The 20,279-nt window shown below is 36.0% G+C and overlaps 1 protein-coding gene across 1 annotated transcript in view; it reads right to left on the reverse strand.

Moving 5' to 3' along the window:
• The window catches only part of DEUP1 (deuterosome assembly protein 1), a 42,636-nt gene extending 22,635 nt beyond the window's left edge, over positions 1-20,001 (reverse strand). The window contains 7 exon segments of the mRNA XM_040570514.1: positions 1,508-1,621; positions 4,531-4,605; positions 4,607-4,666; positions 9,482-9,577; positions 10,912-11,083; positions 18,591-18,655; positions 19,815-20,001. Of these exon segments, the coding sequence (XP_040426448.1) occupies positions 1,508-1,621; positions 4,531-4,605; positions 4,607-4,666; positions 9,482-9,577; positions 10,912-11,083; positions 18,591-18,634 (561 nt within the window). The 5' untranslated portion in view covers positions 18,635-18,655; positions 19,815-20,001.
• Between the last annotated feature and the right edge of the window lie 278 nt (positions 20,002-20,279).

Consider the following 20,279-nt stretch of genomic DNA (forward strand, 5'->3'; position numbering starts at 1 on the left):
CTAAGTTCTCATAATTTGTGTTGGCTGAACACATAAGTAGAAGTGGCCACTGGCTGCATATTAAATAAAAAGCCTAAAGAAATTGGCAGGTAATTTTAATTTATACAGATAATAAATTAAGGTCCCCCGAAATCTAAATTATGGAGTTTGACATACCATAATGTCAAAGCATCCTGCAAAAAAAAGTGCAAGTCTCCATCTGGAAATCAAAAACCTCACAGAAAAGGAATCTGGGGCAAAGACACAGGACAAATTAATGCTTTTGAAACACTCCCTCAGCTTTGTAATTAATAAACTAGCCAGTGTGATGTTGCAGTTACAATGAAAGCTGTCTTCAAAGAAAGTTCACTGATGACAGTCATGTGAGCTTTGAAAGAAAGATGTGATCATCTTGTGCAATCTATTTTGACCCGTCTAATTATATAATCACCTCCACATACATCAGTCAGTAGATTTGTCTAGTCAAAGCCTTGCTTTTTTTTCACACATTTGTATGAAAGTTCAATAATTGCAATATAGTGCTTTCAGCATCTGTAAATGAAACGTAACTGTCATCCTTGGAAATGCTGAATATGGGTAAAGAGTCTCATATGAATCATTAAGAAAGTGTTTCACTAGATTAAGATCCAATGAGCTTAGCCCCAGTGGAAAAGAGGATTACCAGTCAGCAACGTAATTGGCTTCCCTGTACTTCATTACTGAGCTGTCTTGTAGACCTATTATTTTTTTAGTTATTTCTTGATTTTTTTTCAGAGCAGGATATGTTATCAAGACACCATGAAATCAATATTTTGTTCTGGAATGGAAGGAATTAAAAAAATAAAAATACGCTAGATCAATAGGCAATGTAAAAAAAAAAAAAGTAATAGGCAAATTAGCAAGTTAAAAAGGATCACAAAGCCAGCCATGGTAACTTGAATGGTAACTTGAAAGCCGAAAAATATGATCAAAAAGGGATAAGTGATCCAACAAACATTTCCAAGTGTGATTTTGGAGCAGCACATAGGAATTCAAATTTCTGTATAAATTATACTGTTTATTTATGATCTTCAAAAAGTGAGGGATACCTTAGATTTGAGGGAAATTTATATTTCAGCCAACATAGTAGTGGCGTGTACTGCTTACTTTGTAAGATACTTATCAATAACTTGTCATCGCAATTAATTGTATATTAATAGATAGCATAGAAGACAAAAGCATGCCCACAGTATACTTGAAAAAGTAAAAAGGAATGTGCATTGCATTTTGCAGTTATCTTTATCAGAAATATTCTAATTTTCATCATGATATTTATTCACATTAAATGAGAAAAATAAAATAAAAATAACTTTATGTATCAATAGATCTTTCAGTATGGATTTGCCTTAAAACAATGTATCCATATTAATTTTTGATATTCACTATAAGCTTAGTAGTGTTTAAATCTTTAAAAATAAGTTTTAAATAATACTAGCTGAACTAACAGCTCGTTTAATTCTCATCTTCCTTCTAAAGCTTCTTATTTTACCTGAAATAAATTACATTTCTCAGACAATAATTTTTGCTGAGCATCTAAATAAATGAGATGATTTTGGCAGATTGTCCCTTTCTTATCCCATTCTCTTGATTTTGTTTTAAATTCCTGAAAGACAGCAAAACAAAGTTACTGAATAGAGGGAGAATTACTTCTTTTCCTTAATCTAAATAATTTTGTAACTTGTATGGTTCTAAGAAAAATGCAGTTTTATAGTTAATACATAGTCTTTCCATAATCTTGGAAAGAAGATAAAAAGAACAATTATATGAAAAAAGCCATCCAGCCGCCAGCCACCCTCACCAGAAAAAAATTGTCTTAAGGGCTGTTAATCTGAAAAATTTGAGTGGTAAACATAATCATTGAATAGAAATGATAAAATATTTCAAGTCACTTAAAATTAGGGTAGATCTTAGAGTTGTGACAGTAAACAACCAATTTTATTGGAGGGTAGTTCCTGTGAGTTTAAAGTAAAGTAGAATAATCAGCATTGATCAAACCCTTAATATTCAGGCAAATGTTTTGAGTGCCTTCTTTTTTGTTCTTTTTCTTGAACAAGGAGGGCAGCAGCTACAGTGAATAAATTTTACTTCTTGCTCTCTTTTCAATTGCTGCTTCAGGTTCCAAATTTTTCACCTAAGTTCACCTAGTTTAAATAAAAACTTGTTTAACAAATTCTAGTATATCAGGTCTTGTATTTTTATTTATATTCCTATTTACACTATATCTGAATTTCCTTTTATATCATATCAGACCTTGTATGTTCATGACTGGTATTTAAAGGCAGTATCCTACCAAATAAGTAGAACTCCACAATTACTAAAGTTGTTGAACTTTTTGTTTGCATGAAGAATTACCAAAATAAAAGTATACTGTTTTATAAGCTTTTATAAAAATTTCCTTTTTCACAATGGAATTGTTGGTCCCCAAAAGGTAGATGAGTTTTTATAATTATGCCAAAATTGGCATATTCCTTGAATTTTAAAAAATAAGAATTTCTTTGCAAATGAAATAAAATCAAATGCTTTCTAACATACATTAATACAAGTCTTAGCTTTCCTAATATCTGCTTTGGTATTTTAAACCAACTAAAATCTTCCCCTTTTAGCAAAATGTGATACAAAAAGACTACTAAATGAGGACTGCAGATTCAAGGCCTTACTAAAGCACTGCTGAGCTTAGTATATTTTCAGCACCGTAATTATTTCCTGAATACTAGACTTTGCTGTATATATTCCAAGCACTCATTTTTCATACTGCATAATTAATCAAATGATAGCACTGTGTTACATTATTTTCACATTTCAATCTTGAATAAGGTCATTCTCAAATTAGCTGGATCAGACAGTTTCACAGTAGCGATATATTTAGTCAACAATGGATGTATAACCCATTTATTATTCTTGTAGTAGCACATGTTGGCAGCTATGCTGAAGTCCAAGGCCTAGCAGATTTTCTGATGACAAGGACTCTTCCATGTGGAAGAGGCATCAACATTTATGTGTCCTATATCCTACAGCGTAACAGAGAAGATAGGCAAGTTCAAAATATAGATCTTAAAATCCTGCTTAACTGCAGCTTAAGTATTATGAAAGTACTTAAAATCTATTAGATCTTTTTTTTTTTTTTTTTATTGAGAAGTTCTCTAAGTATTTAAACTATCTACAGCATAAATTTACATAAATCTAAATCATGAGCCTCTAAGTCTTCACAATGCTTAACAGCTAGGTAACTAGCTCACGCTGTTTCCACCAGTTTCCTCTGCTTACTTTCCCTACAGGACATAGTGTAGTAAATGCTTGAAGCACACAGTACTTCATCGTGCTCTCTGCAAAGGATAGCCAGAGAATTTATTTTTTTTCTGATCCTTCTACGCGACATGAGACTAGTGGTTAGACTGTTCTCCTAAAATGGGGAAGACTCGGTTTAATAATCTTCCAAAATCTCTTCAAACAGAATCTGAACCAGAGTCTTCCCAGGTTATTTTTCTACATAATAAACTATATACTAATTTTCATCAGGCTCTGGAATTCCTCCTTTTGAAGTTTCACTTTGCATAGGATATTAGACAATATATTGGATAAGAAAGAAGAAAGGAAAATTAGTACAGCTAGAGATTAGATTGCTCAGTTATCAGAGGTGAGACTGGATCCAAGTTTCTGAGCCAGTGAATGTACCCATGAGTATTTAAGGAGAAGCCACCATATAGAGGCACAGCCTATACATGCCATTTCTCTGTGCCAGCTAATTCTCCTATTGGCCCAGTAAATATTTGATTATTCCACAGATCACAACGTAAACTCAAACTATGACAAGTCATGGCTGGGAATTCTGACCAGAGATCAGTGTCTTCTTGTATCCAAGAATAAGTCCTAAAATCCCTTCTGTGTCTGGATGGATAGGGAATGTAACTGAATCCTATCCTCAGCATCACATATTATCTAGTCCCTCACTCAGTATATTGGATTCTGTGGACTGTATTTTTAAGTGCCTTATCCTTCCTAATGTGTGACCTAGGGAAATCAGATACAGAGACCTAGGCTGTGGATTGCCTCAGGTACATAGGTGCTGACAAGATATGTGTATAACAAGCAATTTTTCAATCCTAAATCCTTTTTCTATCTAGCCCTACACAATCAAAGTTGTCTCGAAGGCTACAAACCTAAATTAATGGTAGGTATCATGTGACAATATCCTGCATATGTAAAAACTCTCATGCCTCAATGGATATTGTTCAGTTTAAATATATTAATCAGGAAGGAAGTAAAATTTATCTATGTATGTAGATACATTTATGAAGCAAATTATATCTATTAACTCATAAAGCTACTAAAAACATTACTAAAACTTGAGTGAAGGAACAAAACCTGGATATCAAACTATGCACCTTTTCTTGCCAGTTGAAGAAAATTTCATATCTTTTGTAGAATAAGCAGAAATTTAAAGTTTTGACTGAAATCAACAAATTAATTCTAAATGGATATTAAAAGTAGAATATAATGACAAAGTATTCTTACCTCCAATTTCTTGTTTAAGTTACTCAATTCAAATGGTGTCTCTAGGCTTTCCTCACATTTTCCTCTACTTTGAAGATTTTTTTTGTTTTAACTGATGTAACCGTAGCTTTTCATAACTATGTGTCAGCTTTGAAAACTAAAAATGAAAGCAGAAGTGAACATGCAGAATCTGTCAAGGCTGACCATGTGGGCAAGGTTTTATTTATGCAACTTCAACAATCTAAATATTTAATCAATACGACAAAGAATCAATTAATAAAATTAATTTCTTAGATGAACACGGCTAAGATCTCACATAAATGTTAACTTACTGTTCAGATGGGTTCATCTGACAGATACTTCTGCCGAAGTTTTTTATGGTACTATTATCCATAGTGTCATTTCCTCTGCTGTTTATATGAAATGTTTTACACTTGTTTACTGCCATCTTGTGTTGACATTTTTAATGGGTGCTTCGCTAACCAGAATGAAGGATTATCATTAACATATTTTAAACTTGCATGTTTCTCTTCTATTGCAAAAACTGTTGAAATGTTATGGATCGGATGATTGTTTTCTTCCAGAATCAGGAAGTACCAAAGAGCGTCTATGAGAATTGGACCCTAAATACTGTTCTGCTTATTGATCTTACCATGAAAGCATGGCTTCGGAGTCAGAGAAAAAGAAGGGAAGGTACCAGCAGAAGTAGCAGCCTCTTCAGAAGGTACCAGCCTCTTCAGAAGAATGGCCATTCTGAACAGTTTGCTGCACTACACAAGCTAGTGGACATTTATAGGTTTGATATAGTAGAAACTGCCATTGTCTGGTAGGGATCATAGAATCATAGAATGGCTTGGGCTGGAAGGGACCTTAAAGACCATCCAATTCCAACCCCCCTGCCGTGGGCAGGGACACCACCCACCACATCAGGTTGCTCAAAGATATGTATATCTGCTTTTGGAAAAAAAGAAAACCAAAGGACATTATCAAAGGAAACACTAAATATATGATCTTGAGGAAAGCTAAGTGAAAGAACTTTGCAAAGAATGTTGACTATAAAAGAAGCTTACAACTATGAATACTGCTCATGTCTCTTGTTTTTTGGTTCTTTTAAATTTATGTTATATATGACAGTTTATATTCTTGGTAATAATTAGGGCTTCACTTTAAAAATTCTCACTCTAACATGATTTTTTTTTGCCTAATCAAACAAAATCCATAAAACTTCATATTTGTGTTCTGCTCTAAGGCGAACTACTGTCTGGAAAAGAAATTACTCCCAAAGGGGAAAAAATAACAAAACTGAAATGGAATCCTATTGAGCCAATGAATGAGTAATTGAGGTCTGCACAGAAGGCCAAGAAGGTCCAGAAAATACAGAGAACAGAAATGGGAGTTAAGAAATCATCTGGAAACCTCCTAGAGATATTTGAGATAATTTGAGGAACCTGTAATAGGGAATAGTGAAAAGAATTGAAAAGCTGACCAGCAGGTAGACAGTCATAAACTAGGAAGTGTCATGAAATGGCAAGATCCAGGAATAGATCTGACCAACTTGGAATTTCTGAATAGAAATCTTATAACATGGACTTACAGAGCTGAAAGCTCACTTTTTAATGAAATTAAAAGTCTTCCAGAGATGTTGCCTATATTTGAAATGGACCTTGCCAGAGAACACAGGTGAGATGGAAAAAGGGGTGAGATTTAAAATGTGTCAGATTATCCAAGCTCATATAACATGGAACTCACTGCCTTTGGAAGAAAGATATCTGTTTTCAACTAACAGGAGTTCTGCTCTTAAGTATACGATGGCATATGGAAACTGCCTGGGAAGAGCAAACCCACATGAAGACCGGTACTAGATTGGTCACGCTAAAAAGGCTAGGAAATGTAGGACTTCAAAACTTCAGCAAATCAATCTAAAATGGAACACACAAAATGAGAAAAAAATGAGTTTTTATATTTGATTAATTTAATGAAATGTGGATATTTAAGAAAGATTATAGTCTGAATGTTATCCTGACCAGAAACTAGACTAAAAGCCAAGAATCCTTCAGTTTGGGGGGCGGAGAAGGAGTGAGTTTTAGTGACCTCTAGGGTGAGATTCATCTAAGTTCAGATTTCTGAAAGTTAGACATCCAAGCTTGAGCTACTCTGAGTCAGAAAGAACTATCTCCAAATGCTTAGACATTTCAGCTATCTTAAATTCTCATCAGACACTGAAATGCATTATATTCTAGAAGTGTCCAATTCCTTCCATCGATTCTGAGGTATCTCAGACTTAGACATTTAACTTTTAAATGCACTTAGTTGTTAAAGTGCTTAGAGCAAGAATGGATTCTTTTTCTTTTGCTGGAGGTTTTCTCTCATTTTCAAAACATGATTGACTACTAAGTATCTCTATAGAAAAAAAAAAAAGAGAAGTAATAGAGATAACCCCCTAAAATTTTTGGTTTTTTAATTATGAAAAAATGCTGTATATTTGGATGAGTGCAACAGTGTGGCCTAAGAGTTTCAGGTTACATAGCAGGAATTATTTCCCTAATAGGAAAAAAAATAATAAAGAAAAGGTTTTACTGCATTCGGCAAGCACATAATGAATTCTGTGGGAATGTTACTTATTAAACAGCTGCTTTTATTAGTATCAAGGGTAAAAAGCACTGAGGTCCACAGAAGCAGTGTTATCATGGAGAAATTTGTTCTGAATGGCCTTAACTTTCTTACAGCTAGAAAAAGCAATCCTTACCATTTCTATTAAGATTAGGGTGGAACAAAAATTGGGAGAGATTCTAAGAAAACATCTGCACAGAAAACACAATGCTACTGGGTAAACAGTAACACACCATACGTGCAAAATTAAATTGTAGCTCCTAAAAATATACAGTGTAGAAGGAGGTGTAACTTTCAAGTGAAGATAAGAACCAAAAGAAAGGAGACAAAGGACACAGGGCAAAGATTAATATTCTCAGTGGAGCTCAATATTTTAGATATGAGTTTGTGCAGCCTAAAATTGGGGACATTAAAGTCGTTCTATAGTGGAGACTGCGCAGCACTGTCATTTAAGAAAGAAACTTAATAAGGAGATTTGGTGAAAGCTAGAACAGCAGAGTGGGACAGTCCTACTGCCTAGCATAAGCATTTGGAATTGTTTTGACAGGTAAACTTCCTGTTTATCTCACTGAGAATCTAGGAAGGTTTCCTAACTTAGGCACCTGCAGTTTACTTCTTCAGTCACTGTGTACTGGATGGATATCTCATGAAGAATTAAGGCTGGTGAAAGAGGAGGAATAGGCACTGGAAAATGAAATGCAAATGGCATCTGTGCTAGAACCTTTGATAAAATAGGATGACTAAAAGAGAAGGAAGTGGTGGGTGACACCGGCTGGGAAAGTGATGTATATTCTTAAGAGCCAGAAGTCTAAACTTCTAGCACAAAGACAAAAGGAGAAGCAATCAGGGCACTCAAAGAGAGGTTAGGTGGTCAGTCTGGAAACTAAAAAGGAGAATATCGGCAAGAAGTGTAACCAGGTACACAGAGAGAAACTTGAAGGTTGGGAGTGTCAGATTCTTTAAAACAATCAATCAATCAATCAAACAAAAACAAACAGACACAAAGAGAAAACAAATTATATTTGCTCCTGAGAAGGACGTGTAGGTTAAGTAACAACTTCAAAATCAAAAGCTTTATGAAAAATGACCCAGAGTTTAAATTTCATAAAGAACAGTGAAGATCTTAGCAACAACATGTAACTTAAAAGCAGACATTTTTAGCATGAGATAAAAAAAAATCTAAGAAGTGAAATATATTGCAGGAAATGTGACAAAGGATGAGGAAAGAGCAATCTGCTACAGTGTTGGGGACAGTTTTGTACTGCTAAAGGCACTGTACAACTTCTAAGTAAAACATCACACCATTTTTCATTGTATCTTGCTTAACTTCTCAACAACCATGTTAGACATTGTTTCTTTCTCTGTAATAAGTGCAAACTATAAAACAGCTTTTGTTTCTAGCCACTTTCCCAAATGATTAAAAGTGTTAATTACATATTAACCAAAACAGTCTCTGCTTACTCTCAGAACTGTTTGCCAAATCAGTTTCCATATATAAAAGAAAAAATAAATGAAAGAAAGCACAATCTTTAAAGTAAATTATACATTTATTGGTTTGATGGATTGTGGGCAAGAAGTGTTATCACCTCTAAATGAAAATAATAATTTCCAATTTAAAAATCTAAGACAATTCTGTGGGAAGTGTGATTGCTGGAAAATTTTAATTACTAAATGTATGGTAGGAGAATTCAGTGAAGGAAACAGTAGAATAGCAGGAAAAAAATTAGAATTTTGGATGTTAACTTGTTAAAATCTGAGAATTAGAATAGGCTCAAGCTTGCTAAGAATTTAGATTTGTAACTGAAGTGGAAAATAACGAAGAACAAAGGCACAGGCACAGAGCGAACAGTCAATAAATAAAGGCAAAACAAATCCACAGTAACAATATTCCAGGTTACTGTAGTTTTGATACTATGTTCCCTTATGGAAAATGATCAGGCCTCTTTAATAATCCCCGTGAAGCGGGCAAACTAAACCGAGAAAAAATCTGTAGCAAAGATGTGACGAGAGCAGTTTAGGTCTTCAAATCCCTAATGTGCATCCCAGTCTTATTAGCATGAATCTAATTATCTGTTCTATTAATTCACCAAGGTTTTAGGTTATTAGTCCATAGTCAGAAAATCTAATACTTGTCTTCATAACAGAAGTCATAATCACATCAAGATCTGTCCAAAGAGTTTGGACATGTCAGTACAGTAATGACAATGGAGCCAGGTAAGAAGTTGTAATCATTATTAGCATGACACAATTCATCTTTCCCAAATCCATAAATGTTTTACAAAATTCATAAAATCTATACCATTAGGCATGTATCAGTTTTTATAATGCAATCAGAAGATAATGAAACTGACATTTTCCTTACTTGAGATTTCAGTGCGTGAAGCTGCGTTTCATAACTCTGAGCCATTTCATACTTATTTTTCTGTAAGTTTTCCAGTTTCTGCTGAAGTAGTCCCACCTACAGTTAGAATAAGCATTCACCTTTACCTTTTCTGAAGTGTTCCAATCTACATTATTTTTGAAAGTCATTTGAAATTATGAAAGACTGTTGCATAAAAGGTAAGTATTAAAAATATGTATTCATTCAGTAACTTAATAATAAATCTGGACACCATAAACCCAGATGGCAGCAACATCAAGATAGGGATTTTACAGTAAAAAATCTCATTGTATGCTTACATTATGATTTAATGATAATACGGTAGAAGTCTGTCAAGACTCTTTAATGAAAGCATTTCTGAACCAACCACATAAATGAACTGCTGTGCCCCAGTGTGAAAATTTTGTTTGAATGGTTTATATAATCATATAAATTACTTTCAATTACTTATGTTCAAATTATCAGGAGACATTTTAGACCTACTTCATTTCCCTAAGTACAGTGCTATTTGACATATCTTGAATTATCTGAGATTTTCACAAAGATCTGAGAAATATGACAAAGAGCACACATGACACCTAAGTTTTTCTGGAGAGGCAGCTGGAAGCCAGTTGGAATATGCTAAAATATTTCAGATAACATCTGTGCATGGGCAAATAAATTGATGTTTTGAGGATTGGCTAGCTGAGTTATTCTCTTGGCTCCTCTGACTGCAATGACAAAGGGCAAGTTCCTGTAATTGCTCATTAGGGAGTGAGATAGCATTTTCAAGACTCCCACTGGCAGTTTAGACAACTAGCTCACAAGAGGACACCTATGTGTAAACACTTAACTTCAGACGTCTTGAACCAGAGCTGAATGTCATGTTAGGATTCACAAATACTTCTGAATGAATATTCAGCAGACATGACTGGGAAGTACGGATGATGTCGGGTACGCTGTGGTTTTCAGTTTGATAAGCAATTCTAAGTGGTGATAATTCAAATCTCCATTATTAATAATAAAATTAACGTTTAGCCAGTACAGAATGCAAAATGATAAAAATGGAGTATAAACATGAATTACAAAGACATAATTTTGTCAAACTTTTGAACTGTACATTTCCTTTTAAAATTTCTGATGAAACTAGAAGTATTAGAAAAAAAAATCACATTATCTTTTTACAACTAAACTATTTGATTTAGACTTTAGGGAAATAGAAGAATCATGGGACTTTCAATGACATTTTTACAAACACTTTTCAGAACTGAAGCACACTTTAAAACAAAACAGTAAGAGTAATTAGTGACCTTTAAAGGGTGTTTGGTATTTTTACATGATAGAACAAACAAGCCTACTTATAGAGCATTTTGAGCGTACTATTAACTACCTCTCAGAATAAATACTTTATAGAATGTGACATTTTAAAATACCTCTTGACCTTTTTGATCCAGTTTGCTTTGGGCTTTTGCTAGTTCTTGATCCTGGATATCCATCTTTGCTTCCAAAGCTTTCATCTTCCTTTCCCATTCCACTTTTTTGCTGTTTACTGTGATGTCAATTTGATGCAGTAACTCCTGAAGTTGAGTGTCACATGGAGGGGCTCTAGTAATAATAAAAAATAAATTTATTTTTTCAAATACAGAGTAAGGCAGAAAATAAGTTTGTATTTATATTGCTAAGACTTGATTTTACTTCTGATAAAAATCATCATTTTTCAACATCAGAAAGAAAGAAATGGAAAAGCTAAATGATGCCTTCAAAAATGAAATCTTAAATTTGCCTGAAGTCCAAATCAGAGTATTTGTGGATCACTTCATTGTGGATCACTTCATTGTGGATCTTTTGCCTAGCTTAAAGGCTGTTTGATATCCTCTCACTCCATCAGGTAGGAGCTCTGAAATGAGCATAAGTTAAGTAGAAGGTTTCCAAGCTTAAACCTAAAAGGACAATAGTAGGACAATCTGAATATTAAGCTGCACATGGGCACAGGACTTTCCACTAAGGATAGAGTAATGATGGAGGCAGTTTGCTGGAGGAAGTTATTAAACAGTTGGCTTGAAAGCTAGCCACTGTTCTTGATTGCTAGTTCTACTTTTACACTCTGTTTTCCCAATCTCTTTGTGGAAAATGGACTTAAATAAAAAGACAACTTCTATAATACTAGTAAGGTTTAATTCTATTAGGAACCACAGAAGTGAGAGCATTTTGAAAACGAACTTATCTTTGGGAGACCACGTGCTGGTTTTAACATAAACATTAGAACTTTTCCAAACTTCTGAGGTTAAATTTGGAATACATCCCTTACACCATAACTTCATCACCAGTGATAGAATATTTTTATGTCACTCCTTTAGGAATATGATGTGTCATAAGCATCAAACTAATGGTATATAGTTAATATATATCCTAGAATATATACAGAATATACAGGTATATCAGAAACATAAAGCAGTCAAAGTTGCCCTCTTAAACTTACCCTTACGGAGGCACAGCATATTAATCTTAAAAAATTAAACACTGGACAGTGTCAAACTGTTTAAATCTGATTGCGTATACCATTTAGCAGATACATAAAAAACATCTGAATAATATGAAGCTTTCTTTATTCCATGTAAATTCAAACTTTGTATTTGATGATGAATATAAGAAAAAAATGAAGTAAGAAAGATATACATTATAGAATATTTGGTTCTGGATACTTTTTATGCAAGAAATTGCACAATTATTTCTGCACTCTAAATTTTATTTGTAGAAATGACTGTTTTACGTCTAAATTATACTGTTCTTCTCTGTATATGAGATTTTTTTCTGTAAGTATTTTGGAGACTTTATTGCCTAATAAACTCAATTGTTTTCTGAACTGAGAGTTTCTCTGAATCTGTGAATTTATAGCTGGCATTGCAGAATTGTAATGATTTCGTTAAAAGTCAGAATTTTTCTAGAACTCACGGTTCTATAAAACTTGCAGTGAAATACTCCAGTTAGGAAAAAGAAAATCACAAGATAATTAAATTGTTTATTGAAATGTTCCTAGCTATTTTATTTTTCTGACTTACTGCTTCTTATCCATTTAACCTAGGATTCTAGGGTTTGGGAAAAAGAAAGGAGACCACGTACACTCCTGCCTAATTCCTCTCCATATAATAAAGCAGGGGAATTTTATTCCATTAACACTCAGGGCTGGTTTTGGACTGCTATAAAGAAGACTTAGCTGTTGAACAAATTCCTTAACTATGTTTGAGTGCCTATTAAGTTTCTATAAAACTTAATTTTCATCAAGTTATATAGGAAAAAAATAATCAGATTATCCTCTATCACTATGAGTAATCACACATCACCAAAAATCATTATTTGTAAGTCATTAAAAACTTCATTTTGACCTCAGTTTACTTAAACTGAGATACCAGATCAAAAATAGTTAAGACAGTATTTTGATAAAAGCCTTTGGCAGACTTACTCACCACTGTAATGCTCACTTCTTGTCATTTCTTGAAATGAAATTATGTTTATCAATCTTGTATTTCTTTGAAAATCTCACAACTTCTAAGCATTTTTATTGTGTTCAGAGCCCATAAGATGTGAGACAGAGATACTTCTATACTAAGTACAAAAAGTGGCATTTATCTCACAGGAGTGAAGGAAAATCTTTCGCTGATTGTTTTTAACCGGTGGAATACTGTATTGAATCGTTAAACTTTTCAGGAACAGCATCTCTTTCATTTCACTTTCAGCAAGTAAACATCTACTTTCCTCACAATTTTCTTTAGTGGCATCTGTTATTTGTACATGTCCTTCTCATATTAGTTAATAAACTTTCTTTTCTGCTTCTTCTTATAACATTTTAATACCTTTCTTGTTTCCTGTTCTAGTTTTAATTGCTTTTAAGTATTTTTGTTTGATTTGATAAGAGATTATATTCATAAATTGCCCCATTACACAGCTCTACTATTTTCTTTAGAATACCTACCTCTATCTTATCTTTATCACATACTGGAAAGTACTGAAATGTGTTATCTTTAGTCACTGCAATCTTATCTTGATCATGAAAAAAAAAAACACCTCACTTAAAATCTTCATTATTTTCTAGTATTATCTGATCATTGTGAAAATTTCTACATTTTCCCTCCGCAACAATTTAGAGATTGCTGTATCCAATCCATATCTATCATATCTACAAGAAATATGAAACTGCCACACCTACATGAAAGTACAAATAAATTACATTGTGCTGTTTCTTCAGTGTCAACTGTCTCCCTCTTATCTTAACAGATTATGCAATTAGTAAACAGTGGTACATCTGTTTTCTCTTCACCTTTTTTTTTTTTTATTATTAAATCTGTCACAGTGCTTATTCATTGCACAATTAAAGTTTAATCTAAATGTAATTTCAATTTCCTCATACCGTTGCATGATTTTCAAGCCTCTTATTGCTTTTTCGGGGGGTTGGCTACAAGCCTACATTGAATTTCCTGTTGATTAAACCAGCAATTGTATTCTTTCATAAATTTGTTAATCTAAAATGATGTAAAAGATGTACTGTAACCTATTACTTCTCATGATAATATATTTAGCCTTCTGACAGACATCTCTTCATTTAAAATAAACTAAGAATGTTGTGTCATTGTTTTGAGTTTTGCCATGTTCCATTTTCCTCTCAAAAATACTGTTTATCTCACTGACCTGTTCTGAAAAAAAACCCTAAGAGTAACAGCAGTTATAGTGCTTTCATTTATGCAGTTTTAAAAGTTATATATTCCCTCGACTGCTGATGGTACATACATCTGTGTGGCAAATTCCCTCATGATTACATATCAGTTTGCAGTCATTCTAATACCTCTATGGCATGATGGTTTGCTAAAGTGACCTTAGCTATTTATTTTATTATTTCTTCAGTATTTCCTAGCTCTTCTTCCTCTCCTTCTGACTGGACCTGTAAATTGATTATTTATGAAATAATTGTCATAAAGATGGTCACACAGAGACAAAAGAGAGTGCACCATCTGCATAATGTAGCAACAAAGTACAACAAGGTTAATGAAAAAACACACGGCAACGTGCCTGTAACTGCTCAATCCTAGAGAGTATCAAAGACGATTTCAGTATCCAAAATTAGCACAGGATGCTCTTTCGTGTCATGTATGTTACAATCTGGCATATTTTTGGGGGGGGACATCGCAACCACAAATGTGCCAAGTGACTAGGAATGCTGTTTTAGCAGAACCTCACATATTCAAGCACAAAGCAAGCCATGACTCAGAGGTAACACCCCTAATGCCAGGGAGACTTCAGCTGCTGGGTGTGCTGCCAGCACATCGCTGAAGAACACGGTACGTGTACTCACAGGTTTTACTCCTGGTGGTTGATACCACCGCCTCAGGTAAACACCAGCATTTGGTTCAAGTTAACAACCGTGTTCAAAATGACAAATGCCGTGGATAAAAACGCCCCTGTGGAAAATGTTTTCTTTCTTTTCTGGTAATCTTCCATATCCTAGCTGTTCAGCCAGCTTCCCAGTTTCCTGCCCTCCCAGTGCCCATGCAGACACACTGAAGTCCCCTGTCTGTAGGATCTGCTCGGGTGAAGTGCTTGCCCCACACATTCCACGTATTATATCTTTCATGCTCAATTTCTAACTGCAGTACAGTTAAAAAAAAAAAAAAAAAAAAGAGTTCCTTAACATGGAAACATGTTTATTGAACATATTTTCTTGGCGCTTAAGTGATGCATATGCCATGTTTTGATAATTATTACAGAAACTCAAATCTGCAAACCTGTTAAGCTTGGAAAGGTTTTATAAATACACAAAAATCTTAATGCCTTTTAATGTTAAAACTGTTAACAATGCCACTTTAACATTTAATATCAACCATAGAATAATAGTTACCAAAATGCAAGCCAAGTGGTATACCATGATGTACATATCAGAAAACAAAAACATTTCCCCCACATCCCGAAAATGCCTGAAACTCATCTCAAAATTGCATTAATGATGCAACAAACTTTGATTCCTTCTGCGGGGAATTGGGGAAATATGAAACGGGATTTTAAAAACAGAAGATGAAGCTGTACTGCGTCAGGATTACCTTTCATTTGATACTGCTGTTTAAGCACCAATGTCCTTCCAGGCTCACGTATTGTGAAACACACCGGTGTGCAATGAGCAGTGACTCAACTATCTGATTTTAGCCTTCAGAAGTAGGTACTTTCTTCATTGTGTTTTATATGGACCATCTAAACACTGCTGTGCAAGAGCAAATGCACTCTCCATCCCAGATCATCAGATTACCACTTTAGATCCACCGTGGCTGACATCTTACCCTCTTGAGTTGTTTCACCTGTCCTTTTAGATCAACCCCCACAAGGCAAGTTCTGCAGCTGTTCAAGGACAAATTTCTCTCAACAGTTCTTGCACGTTTTCTGAACTTAGAACCACCAATATATAAAAGGGAGCTCTTATTGGAAAATCCTTTCTGAAACAGCTTGTCAGCTCTACTGTTTTCACCTTCACATCTTTGCCTGCTTCCTTACCTAGCTCCTCTAGGCTAAAACAGGAAAGCTGTTCCTGAAGCTGTAGATTACTGCTGCTGTTCTACTACCAGAACTGATCCGTAACATGGCTGTGGCATTACACATAGTTCTGCATAAAGATTTATGTGGCTGCTATCCCCACCTACCACCACAGAAGTACTAAGAGCTGTTGTGACTATTATTTTAATCCCTTCAGTGCTTTGAAAATAGTGCTTACTATACCCCTCTCAGAATATGGTCAGTCATATGGTATGAAAATCATGAGAATTTATTTTGATCACTGGATATAGAATGTGAAAAACTCTGGCATCTTTTGCTTAATATGCCATCAGATAAACACACAAAGAATAAGTTTTCCCATGAAGTGAAAAAGTATGGTAACCTATATGCATTCAGCATTCCCACATTGCTGAATGCATACATCAAATGCATCCTTCGCACATGGAAGTGATGGCTTGTATTTAACAAGTGGCATGTATTCTTTTTGTTGCATTGATTTTGACACAGTTCAAACACTTAAAAGTAACTCATTGTTAAAGTGATGTACACAAACTCTTAGCCTTCTTTTACTCTTATTTCTATACTAGTGAAGATAGAGGTGATTCATATTCTGTGGTCATTAATAACTATCTGCATAAAAAATCTGTATGTCTCCAAACGTGGACAAACCAAAACCCAGACAAAAAATTTAACCAACTCTAGTCCTTCACGACAAATGATTTTTGCATTAGTTAGATCTTTCTAGCTCTGTTTATCTACCTTTTGCTTTGGACTTCTGCACAGACCTGAATTTTAATGATTGTATCTTAATAGGCATAGAAAGAATATTCTTGTCCATACTCTTTAGAAAAAAATTGTAATTTAGAAACTGAAATTTCAAGAAATGTTTAGTTCATACTGTCAGTCTCTAGTTCATGCATCTAGTTCATGCTCTCAGGTTTGCTGACAAATGGAAAAATATGTATGAGCATATTTCTAAAAACACATGCAAAACTTATGCAGAACAATGTAAACAAAGATTTTCATCTTCAATAAAATACATTAATTTGTTTTTGATCCTTAACCCAGCTTCTAGAGCCAATATTAATTCCTTTTCCCTTCTTAAAAGTTGCTTTAAAAATAAGAAATATATAAAATGATTGATACAGCACTCCACTAATACATTTTACCCTGTATATGAACTACAACTAATTTATGTAACAATTATCAGTCATACACAGTCATACATGTTTGGATGGATAATTTGTGATTTATGGGATCTTGCAGCTGGCAGATAATTGTCATGATTTCTGCCACCATTATTCAGCTCTTTTCCCAAATTTTAAAGCAATCTGCATTATCTCTGCAATACTGTCAGCACAGACTGAAACATTAGTCTCCTATCATCAGATGTGTATCCTAAACTATTCTTCCAGATTCTTTGTATTGGTAATGGAAATAAAGAGCTGTCTAGAATACCTGTTTTATTATAGGACATATCACTCTCTAGATCCATCTGCAATGGCCTGAAATTTCACGTATGTCAATTACAACTAAAGCCAGCAGAAGTTGAACTCTTAAAATGAGCTTTGTATTTGTTAAATAACAATATTTTGATCTTTTTAAATTGTAATTTTTAATTACAATATTTACCAATCATATCACTAACAAAAAGAATGGCCCTCTAAGCCAAAAAAGGACCACTTTGTTCAGAATATATTTTAATGCTGCATGCTATTTCTGTTCCATTATGAAAACTGCACACATTATTCTTCAGTACAACAGAGCACACTTTCAAATCATATTAAAGCCTTCCTGGGCCAGGTCTGATTGAATATGTGTGTCTCTATTATTTTAAGTTCTTTTACACTCAATATGTGCCATATGACCTAGGGCTGCTTCTTGGTAATAATGATATATGAAACCATTTTATATGAAAAGGAGGTATTAAGTTTATTCATAAATTATAATAGGTAAATATTCTATTCAGTTTATATCAGGACGTACTCTTCATATCATTGTATTCCTTGAAGAGGCTGGATGGTATGAGGCCCTCTTTTAAATCTCCCCCATAGTTTGTGCTGTACTAAAACACTATAACAATTAAATTTGGATTATGTAAAAAAAAAGTTGATTGTGTTGTGAGGAAAAGTGCACTTCATACTTGGTAGATCAATTTTGGTTATTACATATGAAAAATAAGACTATAGCTTTAACAATTAATAGCCTTGTTTTTAAGGCTTCAGAATGTTTTAAGAACTGTGTTTATACTGCTGTAGCCTAGCAACTACTTTTGAAAAACATTTAAAATAAAATTGCTTAACATCTTAATAAAACCCTGCATAGTTTCATTGTTTCTCTTTTGTTTAGATATGCAGATTAAAAAAAATTAAATAAATAAGATACAGTCAGTAGGGTATTACTGTGATAAGCCATGTTGTCTTAGTTATTAGTAACCTCTTCACAGTTTGCAGAGAAAGCAGCCAAAGAAATTGAAAAATAATGTTTGCTTCTCATATCATTAATATTTTGTTTTACATCTTTAATAAACCCACAAATTCAATTCTGTTATGTATTCAACTCTCAGATATTCTTTACTTACTTAGCGAGAGCTTGTTCCTGAAACACTTCCAAGCACTGTTCCATGTTATTGATAGTCTTTTTGACCTGTTGAAACAACAAATCAAATAATTCAGATTCTTACACACGCACATTTGCATAGTGAAGTTGTGTATACCGAATCATTTGGTGCTTTCCCTTCAAATTCTGTAATTCTTCCATTGCAAACAACAGGAGCAGGGAAATGTGGCTCTACATTACATCCTGGAATGGGCAGGATGAAAACTTCTGGAGTAAGCTCAGCTCTCTGTCAGCAGCTTTTGCCCTTGCTGCAACAGTGAGATGCTAGAAGTGGTGCTAGCTCGAGGATAAACTTGGATTTCCACGAGGAAGAGTTCGTTTTGGATCATTCTCTGTCTTATAATATCAATGATTTACCAAGACGCTCTGGAATATATGAATGCAAATTTGTTGTAGATCCGTGGGTGCAGTAAGCAGCCTTTTCTCCACTGCCATGGAGTGGAGGCCAAATTCCATACCTTCATACACTCTAATCAACCTATACTGGGCTACAATGGTTCCCAAACACACTTTTAGACTCACAGGAACTATTTGTTCCCTTGTCTGGCAAATGCAGCACGGACTCGTGGAGCACTCACATACCTTAGCAGCAAGGAAAGATCAGACTGAGCCTGACCCTGGAACAGGTCCGTGGGGCTGGTGGGACAGGGATGTAGGGCATGGACAGGGGGGTTGGACCAGATGATCTCCAGAGGTTCCTTCCAACCTCAGCCATTCTGTGATGGATGGCTGTGTGTTAGGGCAAAGCACAGGAGGGAGGGTGCCATGAGACAGCCCTAATTCCTTGGGGGGCAAAAAGCATGGCTCTCAAGGAGATGGATACCTGCATGCACAGGTGTGTGGACACTGCTGTGTGGCACCTGAGGTGACACAGGCGCAGTGACTCCACAGGGTACTGGCACCTGAGGTGACACAGGGCCAGTTGTGGCTCTGATGGGGACAGACACCCCAGGTGACACAGGCACGGTGGCACTGGCTCCACAGGGGACGGACACCTGAAGTGGCACAGGGTCATTTGTGGCTCTAACGTGGACAGGCACCCCAGATAACACATGCACAGGGGCACCGGCTCCACAGGGAACGGACACCTGAGGTGTCCCAGGCACCGGGGCGGCACCGGGGACCGATCCACGCCACGCTGCGACGGGCACCGACGGACCCCCCTCGCCCCCTCCCCGCCCGTTACCTGCCGCGCTCCTCCCGCCGCTCCCTCCGCACCCGCCGTGAGCAAGGCGTGCGCCCTCTCACCCCCTCGCCCCCATCCCTCCCCCCTTCCCTCCCTCCTTCCCTCCCGCCCCAGCTCCCGCCCGCCTCGCCCCGCGGCGGTTGCGGCCAGCGCCCGGCGGCTTCTCCAGTCGCCGCGGCAACGCCGAGGGCCGCGGGGCGAGGCGCGGAAGCGGGCGGCGGCCATGAGGGGACGGGCGGGAAGCGGTGGCGGGCAGGCTCCGGGAGTGTGCTGCGGGGGGCATGAGGGGGCAGCGGGGGGCATGAGCGGACCGGAGAGGGAAGGAGAGGGTGGCTGGGAGCGGGCTGGGGTGTGACAGGGCTGCCAAGGGGGAGAGGGAGCGGGGAGACCCCGCGGGACCGGCCCCGGGACGCCCCGCAGTCGCTTCTGTCAACGCAGGGCACCTCAGCCCGGGCTGAAAGCAGC

Source organism: Cygnus olor, chromosome 1, assembly GCF_009769625.2.
Source record: "Cygnus olor isolate bCygOlo1 chromosome 1, bCygOlo1.pri.v2, whole genome shotgun sequence".
Classification (NCBI taxonomy): domain Eukaryota; kingdom Metazoa; phylum Chordata; class Aves; order Anseriformes; family Anatidae; genus Cygnus; species Cygnus olor.